The sequence below is a fragment of the Nicotiana tabacum genome, chromosome 17 (assembly GCF_000715075.1).
Source record: "Nicotiana tabacum cultivar K326 chromosome 17, ASM71507v2, whole genome shotgun sequence".
Lineage (NCBI taxonomy): Eukaryota > Viridiplantae > Streptophyta > Magnoliopsida > Solanales > Solanaceae > Nicotiana > Nicotiana tabacum.
Genome location: NC_134096.1, coordinates 57,671,100 through 57,683,628, shown reverse-complemented (window position 1 = coordinate 57,683,628; position 12,529 = coordinate 57,671,100). Strand labels below are relative to the sequence as shown.

The following is a 12,529-nucleotide window of genomic DNA, read 5'->3' as shown; positions in this document are numbered from 1 at the left end:
GATTAGTGTAAATTTCAAGACGAATCGAATCTCGAAACTTCAAGAATTGAAAAAGAGTGAAACTAGGTTGTATGCTGGAATTCAAGCATTTTGGGGAGGTTTCTGGAGAAGTTGATAGGGAATTAGGGATTAGGAGGGTATGAGGGTTATAGGGTGTGAATTTGAGGGGATTTGGAGGTGAGGCCATCGGTGAGAAAAGTGAGGGATTTAGCGGCGGCTAAGGTTTTCTTGAGAGAAGAGAGAAATGGGAGGGGTCTTAGGGGTTTGGGGGCGGCTAGGGTTTTTTGTTGAGTGAGAGAGGAGAAATGAGAGGGGTCTCAGGGGTTTGGGGGGTCTCCGACAGATATAAGGGGTGAGAGGGGGAGATATGGGCCGCTCGATCAAAGAAATTCAACGGCTAAGATCGCCGTTACTGAAACGACGACGTTTTGGTTATGTGATGGGGCTGGACCGAGTGAGGGGGTTTGGGCTTGGGGCGAGTTGGATTTGGAGATGAATTGGGGCAATTGGTCCACTGAGAATGTTTGTGGCCCAATCCGGAATTAAGCAAGTTTTTCTTTTCTTTCCTTGAATTTTAGCTTAATAAATTTAATAATAATTTTAAAAAAAATCCTAAACTAAGTCCTACATCAAATTCAATTTGTAAAATTAAATTAATTATCTATTTCTAACATAAAAATAATTAATTAAGACTAAATGAAAGAAAATTACTAATTTGCAACTGAAAGCTAAAAATGTAAAAATGTCCAACATTTTTGATTTTTTGTTTAATAATGCAATTAACTTATGTAATTAAATATTATGTACAATTAAGACCTAAAATGTTATGCATGAAATACTTTAGACATTTTGGTATTTTTCTTATGATTTTAAAATGTTAAATATGCAACTAAATGCAAGCAACAATTAACCTAAATTCCTACAAATTCTATAAAAACTAAAACAATTAAGAAAAAATCTATTTGTGAAGTTTTGTAGGAATATTTTAGTCGGGAAAAAATCACGTGCTCACACTTATATAGTATATCTTATTTCTCTTTTTATTTTTTATCATTCATTTTTTTCTTTTTTAAAAATATATGTAATACTATAAATATTTCTAGCACATAGGATCCAAAATTATATATCATTATAATAAAATGATATATTAGTATAATAAAATGACATATTAGTATTTAATGTTATTATAAATTACTTGTCATAATAGTATACCTAAACTGCATATAAATATACCAAATAGATATATTATTATTTTATGTCTTTCGACACCTACTTCTTGTACAATGAATATTATTTTCATGGAACTCCATCAAAAAATTCATTTAAGAAAATATTTGCAAGGACCTAATTGGAAAAAAATTTAAAATTAAAAAATGACTTATTTATTACGGTATACTGTTATATTATATTGTATACTATAACAATATAATGTTACTATAACCATAACTTTATCGGTACACAATAGCACATAGATGATGCAACAAATAGCAGCCGAAGTATACTATTATGGTATATCGTATACTATTACAACATACTGTTGCAATATATTGCATATTATTACAATATATCATTGTAGTATATGTATACTATAACAGTAAATTGTTGCAGTATAGCTATATACTCCTACTGTATATTATATGTCGTAGCGGTATACTATTGGGTAACTATGTTCTTCTTCGATTTTTAGCTGAAAATTTGGATCTCAATCACCTCAAATCAGCTCAAGTTGTGATCAAATTTTAGGAACTTCGTGAAGGTACTATAAGCAATATTTAATAACACTCACTTTGAATCAAATAAGAAATCTTCAAAATAAAAAATTTAAATTCAAGAGTTTCAAGCCCAACAATGGTGGATATTCAAATACACACAAAAATTCAGATATAGGAAGCTTACTCGAAGGTACTATTAGCAATATTTTATATCAGCCACTTTGAATCAAAAAATAAATCTTCAAAATAAAATTTCAAACTCAGGAGCTTCAAGCTCAACAATTGTTGGTCTTCATACACACACAAAAATTAGATATGGAAAACTTAATATATTAAGTAATCGTATGTACTACTTTAAATAAAGAAAGACCAAATTATTTAGTTATTAGATTGTAATAGCTACTAAGTAAGTTTGCAAAAATAAAACTGGAAGTTTTAACATTCTGTACTTCAAATGGGAAGGCAAAATATGCACTGCAACATGTCCCAAAATATGCACTGCAACATGAGCGAAGATAGCTTATTGGATTATTGATTGGATTTCATACTTTTTCACAAAGAAAAAGTTAGGGGGATTAATTAAAAAGGAAAATGCACTGTTTGGTATGTTGGGTAAACTAAATTCCAAGGGAGAAAGAGGAATGGGTAGCCAGGAAATAAAGGTGGATCAAATGGGTAGAAATTATAAATAATTTTTAAATGGGCAAAAACTAGGCAGGCTGTGCTGTTTCCTTCCTCTTGTATATAATGGGGATGCTCAGCCCAAACACAACGATAGATATCTGATTTTTGAGGAGTGGACTGGACATAGAGCTGGGCTCAGCAATTTGTAATCTGAGCTCAAATTAATTCAAATAGTTTTTTATTCAACCGTTTAAATTAAAAATATCGACGGATGTATGATATAAATGTGGATCTTATGCATACTTGATGATTTTATATATGGCATATAACATGGAGTAAATTATTACATTGCATGAAATAAGTTTTTAATCGAGTTGTGTCAAAATCAAAAAAACAAAAAAGGTGAATACATTTCCCTGTAATATAACTTTGTTTTTCTGTGTTTGACGGACAAAAGGGAGAATTTAGCATGCTGTTGTTATACGTTTGACCAACAAAATCTCGATTAGGAATATTACATACTCTCTCTTTTTCAATGTATGGGTAGTGTTAATTTCCTTTTAGTATGTTTAAAAAAGAACCACACTTTTATATTTGGTTAAATTTTTAATTCTAGTATTTTGTTTTCCTATTATATGGGTAGGGAAAGAGAAAAATTGGGAAGGAAATTATAAGATCGGAAATCGAACTCATACAATAAGTTGAAAATTTGCGTAGTCAATCAACTATAAGATTTCCCTTTAATGACACTTTCTCAAAACATGGCACGTTAATTATCACAAATTCAATCGACATTTTAGTATGTTATCCTCTCATAATTTAAGACCACAAGATTTTATTTTATTTTTGTATTTCAAAACGTTATACTCGGTCAAGCTAGGAACGGAGGGAAGTAATCTTGTTTCCCTATCGTTATCTTGGTGTATTACAGAAGTGGTGCACTTGACATCATTTAATATAGTAATGAGAAAAGTACTAGTGCTTATCTTAATAAGGTCAGACCATAGTATTGTGAATTAATTAGGACCACCACCAAAGGAAAAAGAATGGCCCTAATAGATTGAGGTTGACATGCCACCTTCACCACTTTATCAATATAATATAAGATATAAGTTTCTTGAATCTTTCCAAACATAGAAAGTTTCAAAAGTAAACATCGGATGAGGAAAAAAGTTCTAATAATCGTGATTATGATTCCCAAAACTCTTTTAAATATTTTTCAGGAATTGAACCAATAACTTTATAAAAGTTTTTAACATCGTTGACCACTAGGCTATGATTTGAAATATGGTAACAAATTCAAAACATAATATATAAAGTTAAAATATAGATTTTGCATTATATATATATTGTAATTTTTCTAAATTCGCCCCTGACGTTGACATCTCCGTTTGAAAGTTAAATAATCTTAAATTTTGAAGGTTTACTCGGTCTTATCGTTTTTTTGGTTTTTTGTAAGCCAGTGCAGATATTTGTATATACTCCGTTTTGCCTATATAATAGTATTTCAGTATTTACAAATATTAAAATTTAGTATTTTCAAATATTGGTTTGCTCATCAATATTTGCAAATATTGAAATTTACTATTAGAAGTATTAGTGATATTTAAAAAAACTTGTTTGAGGAGCATTTCTAGTGCAATAATGATTTTCATTCACAGTATTTAACTCTTTCCATCTAATATAAAATTTATATCCAGACACATCTTAATTGGTAGATACTATTTTTCAACTTCAATTTTAAAAATATTGTCCAAATGCTACTTAGAAACTTGTTTGGTTTATCTTAAATATACTCACATGAGGGAGGCGGAGGCAAAGAGGTTGAAGAAAGTTTGGAGTTGATAGTGCCTATGGGTAAAAATTTACGTTGTTTACGCCAAGTAAATATATACATAATATGTGTCTGTATATATTTTAGTCATTTAATCATAATTAATTAATATATATTAGGTTATTACGTTATAGTTACTTAACCCTAGTATATTCATCTAATTTAGTATAACATCTAATACGAATAAGTTTTTATCATCATTATAAGTTGAAGACAATTAACAAGGTTTAACAAGGTTCCTGAGGAGTGATTGTCCGAAAGAGAAAAGCCCAAAGAAGACTTTCCCAAAATGGAAGTGTCATAATACCCACCATCATCCCATTCACTTTTCTTGATATAAAAGTAGACTTAATACGTACTACTTTGGGGAAAGTATGTACACTCTCCCTCTTTCAAATTATACGTGTTAATTTTATTTCTAGTATGTTTCAAAATAAATGATATATTTTTAAATTTAAAAATAATTTAATTTTAAATTTTTTATTTTACTCATTTTATCTTTAATGAAAAACTTTTATAATCACACAAATATCACGGTCCCACAAAACTTTTACTCCTTAAACTTTTAAGATCACAAATTTTAAAAGTCTTTTTTTTCTTTTTTTAAACTCCGTATCGAATCAAACTAACTCAATCAAGATTGAAATGAATAGAGTATAATTTACGAATGTCATGTAATAAAGGAAGTAGGTTTTAGAACACACGAAAGACAGGAAGAGAGAAAAGAGAAGAAAAGTAACTGAGAAATTAACGGGGTACAAGTACGTACTTCCGTCGTCCACAAGAAGGAAATGAAAAGGAAGGAAATATCATAATAAGTGCCAGCAGATTTATTTGTTAACTTCTCAACTTGGTGAATTATAATATGAATAAATAGATGAATGAATGACGAAAGTGATGTATCAAGAATTCAGTACAAGTGATTTTGTCCCCAAAGTAGGAAGTCACCATCACCTTTCTTTTTCCTTTCTTTTTTTCTATAGGAACATATTATTTTTACACTATTAATATTTTTTATATTATACGTAACAGATTATTTACCGTATTTTGCAAGTAATCAATTCATACTTGCAATGAAAATGTAATTGTTAGTGACTACTATTAAATAAAAATAATAGGGCAAAACTTCTTTAAGTTGAATACATAAAATTTTGAAACATTTCTCAATAGCTTTTAAGTCAAACACATAAAAGATTTTGTATAAATTATGAATTGTTAAAATAAAAGTTTACATAAAAAGAAAAAAAGAACATAGCATTACTATAAATTATTTTCTAAACAATTTTGGTTCTAGAAATTGTAAAGATGTACTTTAATTTTTTTGAGATGTTAAGCGAAAATATACTAGAGACTAATCAGGTTAGCCAAGGTTCGGGAAAGGAAGGCTCGGGACCTGGACCAAGTGAGGTGCATCAAAGACGAGGATGACAAGGTATTGGTGGAAGAGGCGTGCATTAGGCACAGGTGGCAGTCATACTTCCACAATCTCTTGAACGGGTAAGGGGACAGGAACATTGTTCTTGGCGAGTTGGAGAACTTAGAGAACCGACGCGATTTTAGGTTTTGTAGGCATATTAAGGTTGAGGAGGTAATGTGGAAGATGAGTAGAGGCAGGGCGACTAGGCCAAACGAGATCCCGGTAGAATTATGGAAGGTTGTGGGACGAGTAGGCTTAGAGTGGCTTACTGGACTGTTTAATCTCATTTTTAGGACTAAGAAGATGCCTGAAGAATGGAGGTTGAGTTTGATGGTCCCATTGTACAAGAACAAGGGTGATATCCAAAATTATAATAACTACAGGGGTATTAAGCAAGTGAGTCACACTATGAAAGTGTGGGAAAGGGTGGTGGAGAGGAGGGTGAGGAGGAGTGTGTCTATTTCGGAGAATCAGTTCGGTTTCATGCCGGGACGTTCGACCACAGAAGCCATTCATCTTGCGAGGAGGTTAGTGGAGCACTACCCGGAGAGGAAGAGGGACTTGCATATGGTGTTCATCGATTAGAAAAAGCTTACGATAAAGTCCCAGGTGAGGTTCTATGGAGATTTCTGGAGGTTAGTAGTGTTCCGGTAGCGTACATTAGGGTGATTAAGGATATGTACGATGGAGCGAAAACTCGGTGAGGACTATGGGAGGAGACTCGGACTATTTTCCTGTGATAATGGGGTTACATCAGGATTGAGCTCTTAGCCCATTTTTATTTGCCCTAGCGATGGTCGTGCTGACGAGCCACATTCAAGGGGAGGTGCCACGGTGTATGTTATTTGCATATTGCTAATCAGTGAGACGCGCTGCAGTTTGGTTCTAGAAATTGTAAAGATGTACTTTAATATTTTCGAGAAGTTAAGCAAAAATATACTAGAGACTGTTCAGGTTAGCCAAGGTTCGGGAAAGGAAGGCTCGGGACCTGGACCAAGTGAGGTGTATCAAATGTCGAGGATGACAAGGTATTGGTGGTAGAGGCGTGCATTAGGCGCAGGTGACAGTCATACTTCCACAATCTCTTGAACAGGGAAGGGGACAAGAACATTGTTCTTGGCAAGTTGGAGAACTCAGAGAACCGACGTGATTTTAGATTTTGTAGGCATATTAAAGTTGAGGAAGTTGAGGAGGTAACGCGGAAGATGAGTAGAGGCAAGGCGACTGGGCCAGACGAGATCCCGGTAGAATTATGGAAGGCTGTGGGACGGGTAGGCTTAGAGTGGCTTACTGGACTATTTAATATCATTTTTAGGACTAAGAAGATGCGTGAAGAATGGAGGTGGAGTTTGATGGTCCCGTTGTACAAGAACAAGGGTGATATCCAAAATTATAACAATTACAGGGGTATTAAGCTACTGAGTCACACTATGAAAGTGTGGGAAAGGGTGGTGGAGAGGAGGGTGAGGAGAAGTGTGTCTATTTCGAAGAATTAGTTCGGTTTTATGTCGAGGCGTTCGACCACAGAAGCCATTCATCTTGAGAGGAGGTTAGTGGAGCAGTACTGGGAGAGGAAGATTGACATGCATATGGTGTTCATCGATTAGAAAAGGCTTACAATAAAGTCCCAAGGGAGGTTCTATGGAGATTTCTGGAGGTTAGTGTGTTCCGGTAGCATACATTAGGGTGATAAAAGATATGTACGATGGAGAGAAGACTCAGGTGAAGACTATGGGCGGAGACTCGGACTATTTTCCTGTGATGATGGGGTTACATCAGGATTGAGCTCTTAGCCCTTTTTTTTTTGCTCTGGCGATGGATGTGCTGACGAACCACGTTCAGGGGGAGGTGCCACGGTGTATGTTATTTGCAGATGACATAGTGCTAATCGATGAGACATGTTGCGGGGTTAACGACTGGCTGGAGTTGTGAAGGCAGGCCCTGGAGTCTAAAGGTTTCAAATTGAGTAGGAGAAAAACTGAATAATTAGAGTGCAAGTTGAGTGTGGGGATGCACGAAACAGAAGTGGAGGTGAAACTTGATACACAAGTCATCCCCAAGAGAGATAGTTTCAAATATCTTGGGTTTGTTATTCAGGGGAACGGGGAGATTAACGAGGATATTACACATCATGTTGGAGCGGAGTGGATGAAATGGAGGCTTGCGTCTGGTGTTTTGTGTGATAGGAATGTGCCACCAAGATTTAAGGGCAAGTTCTACAAAGTGGCAGTGAGGCCGACTATGTTGTATAGAGCACAAGTGCTAGCCAGTCAAGAAATCTCATGTGCAAAAGATGATAGTAGCAGAGATGAGGATGTTGAGATGCATGTGTGGGCATACCAGGAAAGACCATATTAGGAATGAAGTTATTAAGGACAAGGTGTGTATGGCCCCTGTGGAAGACAAGATGCGGGAATCGAGGCTGAGATGGTTCGAGCATGTGAAGAGGAGATATACCGTTGTCCCGGTGAGGAGATGTGAGAGGTTGACCATAAAGGGGCAGAGGATAGGTAGAGGCAGGCCTCGAAAGTACTAGGGAGAGGTGATTATACAGTACATGGCACTACTTTAGCTTACCAAGTGACCTTCGATAGGGAGGTGTGAAGGTCGGGGATTAGGGTTGTGGGTTGACAGGTAGTCGAGAGTCTCTTCTAGTCGTACTAGTAGTAGTAGTACTAGTATTGTATTCTCTTATTCTGAGTTCCTTGTTATTAAACGATGTGGTATTATTATCGGTAGTTTTCGCATTTCTCTTTTTGCTTCGTATTCCTAGTTCCTTTGCTATTACAGGTTGTGTTATTTGTTTCTGGTATTTTATTTCCTTGTCATTGTTATTGTTTGTTTATTATGTCTTTTTCACTGTTCTTGAGCCGAGGGCCGTGATCAACAACCAATCCAGTTGTAGCCGACCGATCTCCACAATCCTATAAAAATCCATATCCTGGAGGCATCTGACTATACGGGGGTGGAGAGGGTGGTCCCTGAGAAAGCCTCATATATCGTCTACTCTCCTGGCGCGGAACGTCTGGGCCACTAACTGTCCCTCCCATATGTGGGACGACCTATGATCGCCCTGTAACAACAGTAGCTCTAGCCTGGCAGGTTCGGGAAGCAAAGGCGGAACCACCATGTCGTCTACTGTAAATTAAACAATATTAATTACATTATTTTACTTTAATATGTTAGTGTTATTATTTTACATGTTAGTTTTATTATTTTATATGTTTGTTTGTAAATTAAATAATTAATTTTTATAATTATACAAGATTTAATTATTAAATATTCACATATGGGTTCTAGGCTTAATATATGAGGCTCAGTAGTACCAAGGTATCCTAAATTCTTGTGTTTATGATGAGAAATTTTTTTCGATTTATCACTCAACATGTGTGTTATTTTAAATGTTAGTTTATTATTTATATGTTAGTTTATTATTGTATATGTTAGTTTTATTAATTTATATGTTAGTTTTATTATTTTATATGTTTGTTTATTACTCACTTATTTTTTACTATAATAAAATTATATAATTAATTTTTATAATTATACAAGATTTAATTATTAAATATTCACATATGGGTTCCGGGCTCGATATTTGAGGACCAGTAGCACCAAGGTATCCTGAATTCTTGTGTTCATGATGAGAAAATGTTCCCGATTTATCACTCAACACGTCTGTTATTTTAAATATTAGTTTATTATTTATATGTTAGTTTAATATTGTATATGTTAGTTTTATTAATTTATATGTTAGTTTTATTATTTTATATGTTAGTTTTATTATTATATATTTTTGTTTATGACTCACTTATTTTTTACTATAATAAAATTAAATAATTAATTTTCATAATTATACAAGATTTAATTATTAAATATTCACATATGGGTTCCGGGCTCGATATTTGAGGCCCAGTAGCACCAAGGTATCCTGAAAATATTATTGTTTTCTCATACTTAATCCGGAAAATATTATTGTTTTCTCATGTTATTTTCTTACGATCGTTGACTAGAATTGGACAGAGTTTGTATTTGAACTATCAGCTTTTTTGATGTATTGTTGGATATAAGAGATACTTAAATGATTAATTTCAATAACTACAAAGACACTACACTAAAGGGCACTATATTTTACTACGCTAAAAGGGTACTACATTACAAATACAAGCACTACATTAGGCCACAAGATACCACTAGAGGAAACTAAAGTTATCATTTATCTATTTTACTAGTCTTTAAGCAAATAAATAATCTAAATCGGATGAAAATAATAAATAAATTTAATCACAAAACATTCATGAAAATACATATACCACAGTAAAAAGTAACTAATTAATATTTTTTTTAACGACTAATAATAATTTCTCTATTTTTACTAATTTTTTTAGCACACTAATATCATAGTTCGGATAAAAATAACAAATTAGTTAAATCATAAAACAATCACATAACACATTAAAAACAACTAATATGCATTTTTTATACGAGTTTTAACAAAAACTAAGTTGAAATACCTCGATTTAAGATTTTTGGAAAGTAAAAGATTTGGTGATTTGGAGTCGAAACGAGCAACCCACTACGAGATAACACCTTAGCTAGGATTTGGAAACGAGAATCTTTATTTTTTGTGGGACGGGTGGGCTCCACTCGAGCTTTTTTCGTTGACAATGGGGGAGGGGGGACCGCTATAATTTTTTTGTTTTAATGGGGGAGGGGGGAGAGGGGAGTTCTGGTTTGGTCGGGAAGGGAAGGGGCCGTTTTTATATGGGTATAGCGCCGTTTATTAAGGCGCTATACTATAACGCGGTAATAAAAGGCGCTATACCTCCCGTCTTTTCAAATTCACTTATAACGCCCTTTTAAAGAGTGCTATACCTTAACGGGCAAACAACCGTTAAGATATAGCGCCCTTTAAAGAGGCGTTATACATATTTTGGTTACCATCTCTTTTTTTCACACATTTCGATCGTTTGAGTCTAAAAGATTATGGTTCCGGACTCCATTTACCTTATTCCATTTTAGTGATGTTTCCTTGTTCCACTTTCTTTTTTATGTTTCCTTGTTCCACTTTCATTTTTCCTCCTCACTATGTCGCCCACCGTTTTCACCAAATTCTTCAATTGAAACAACTTCGTCTAAAACTCTTTTAACTTTTCTTTTCTTTTCTACATTTTTCCACGTGACATGTTCATATAATTATACAAACAAAGTCGAGCCAATATATACTTATACTGTTATATAAGCCCTTCTGAACGGTGACTGTATAAGTGTTTACCCTCAAAATCGAATAACAATTAAATTTGTGAGTAGTTTTAAGGATATGCGGATTAATTCAATACAAAAATGATAAATTGAGTTAGAATAGACAAGTAAAGATACAGTAGATTCAAACCATGCGAGGAGGATGATTCCACCCTTAGTGAAACATTCACCCTCGATCCGGGATCACAGTGGACAATACTGATGAGAGAAAAAAGCTTATGATAACAGTGAAAATAGTAGTATATTACTTTGGAATGCTTGTTATAATATCCCTAATGAATTATTAGACTCCATTTATATAGTAGAGAAATCTTACTCTAAGTACAACTCTATAAAAGGTAAAACATCTTATGTTCAACTTATTATTGGTTCTTTATCGATACGTGCTGAGATCCACGCCGTGATATCCGGTAGGTCACGAATATTACGGCCTTCTGTTGGTCGTGCTTAATTGCTCGACGATGTTCTCCGAAGTCTTTCCGGATTTGGATCGATCTCGAATCATGACCCTGATATTCTTGAAGGCAGACAACGTGCCCCCGGATTCTGACTTGATGAGGCCTTTGCTTCGATTTCGATCATTTACAATCATATCTCGAGCTCGTTTTCTCCTATTGGAGGCCGGAGTGTATCATGAGCTTGGCTTTTACCCGTATACAGATAGTCCCCTTGTTCTCGGAGAGCAAGCTGACGAGAAACGACATGAGCACCTTGATTCCTTATTCAATATGCCGTGACATAAATGACAAAAATCCCGAAACGTCTCGTCAGTCATGTCATAATGGCATTAAATGCGCGTCAACCGCTGGTTGGCTGTCCCTGGAGGCGAAACGTCGCGAAACCACTATAAATAATTTCTCTTTTGTTCATTTTTTTATTTTATATTAAACCATCTACCCTCGTACCCTCAGTATTTCACTACTTTTTTCACATTCTACCATTTTTACCTTCGTTACTCGAGATTCCTTTGAAATATTTACTCATCATCCACTCAAGCCAACACATCTGAGCTTCCAGCCTCCAACATTTCTCTATATCCCTCAAGCTTTCCCCTATAACAATGGCAAAAACCTCAAAATCTGTTCCCCAAAAGGTCGCTTCTACCTCCCGAACGACTGTCGGAACCAACGAAACTACTTCCGATATGGTCGACCTCGGGAGATCCGCTGCTAACATGGTCATCGATGAACCAGCTCTTGAACCTCCCTTGAAGATGTTCATTCCCGGGGGTTGTTCATTGTTGACGACTTCAAGGTCAAGAAACCCTCATCGGTGCAGGGTCGGTGTGAGGAGGCATCGAGATTTATTTTCTCGATCACCGAAAACAATCTCCCCATAGTCCGAAAAGGACTGCAACTGGGCCAAAAAGGAGATAGTGGTCCCCGACTCTAAGGGGGTCATTACTACACACGTAGAGGGATACCTTAGTGTCTACACCTATCCCTTTACGCTGGGCCCAGTGGATCCGATCATCATAGAATTCGGTAAGAGGTACGAGGTATGTCTCGGTTAGATCCATCCATCATTATGGAGTATCCTAATCCTCCTCCGATTTTTTGTGAACAAGATCGACTCATATTGGTTCACCGTAAATCATCTACTCAGTTTGTATAGTCCCCAAATCTTCCGAGGGGGACTGATAAAGCTCGTGCGCTGGGCTAGTAAGGCCCCATTCTCAAGCAT

The 12,529-nt window shown here is 35.1% G+C and overlaps 1 protein-coding gene across 1 annotated transcript; it reads left to right on the top strand.

Moving 5' to 3' along the window:
* The first annotated feature begins 5,890 nt into the window (after positions 1-5,890).
* LOC107763843 (uncharacterized) lies at positions 5,891-7,945 on the top strand. The gene is made up of 3 exons (XM_075235570.1): positions 5,891-6,114; positions 6,903-7,050; positions 7,685-7,945. The coding sequence occupies exons 1-3, from the start codon at positions 5,891-5,893 to the stop codon at positions 7,943-7,945; spliced, it is 633 nt and encodes a 210-aa protein (XP_075091671.1).
* Positions 7,946-12,529: the final 4,584 nt, after the last annotated feature.

What these genes read in the sequence shown, in the direction of transcription:
- LOC107763843 (XM_075235570.1), top strand. Translation starts at nt 5,891, where the DNA reads ATGCCTGAAGAATGGAGGTTGAGTTTGATGGTCCCATTGTACAAGAAC. An exon ending in GCCATTCATCTTGCGAGGAG is followed by an intron (nt 6,115 to 6,902) that starts GTTAGTGGAGCA and finishes TATCATTTTTAG; the next exon opens with GACTAAGAAGATGCGTGAAG. An exon ending in AAAGGGTGGTGGAGAGGAGG is followed by an intron (nt 7,051 to 7,684) that starts GTGAGGAGAAGT and finishes TTTGTTATTCAG; the next exon opens with GGGAACGGGGAGATTAACGA.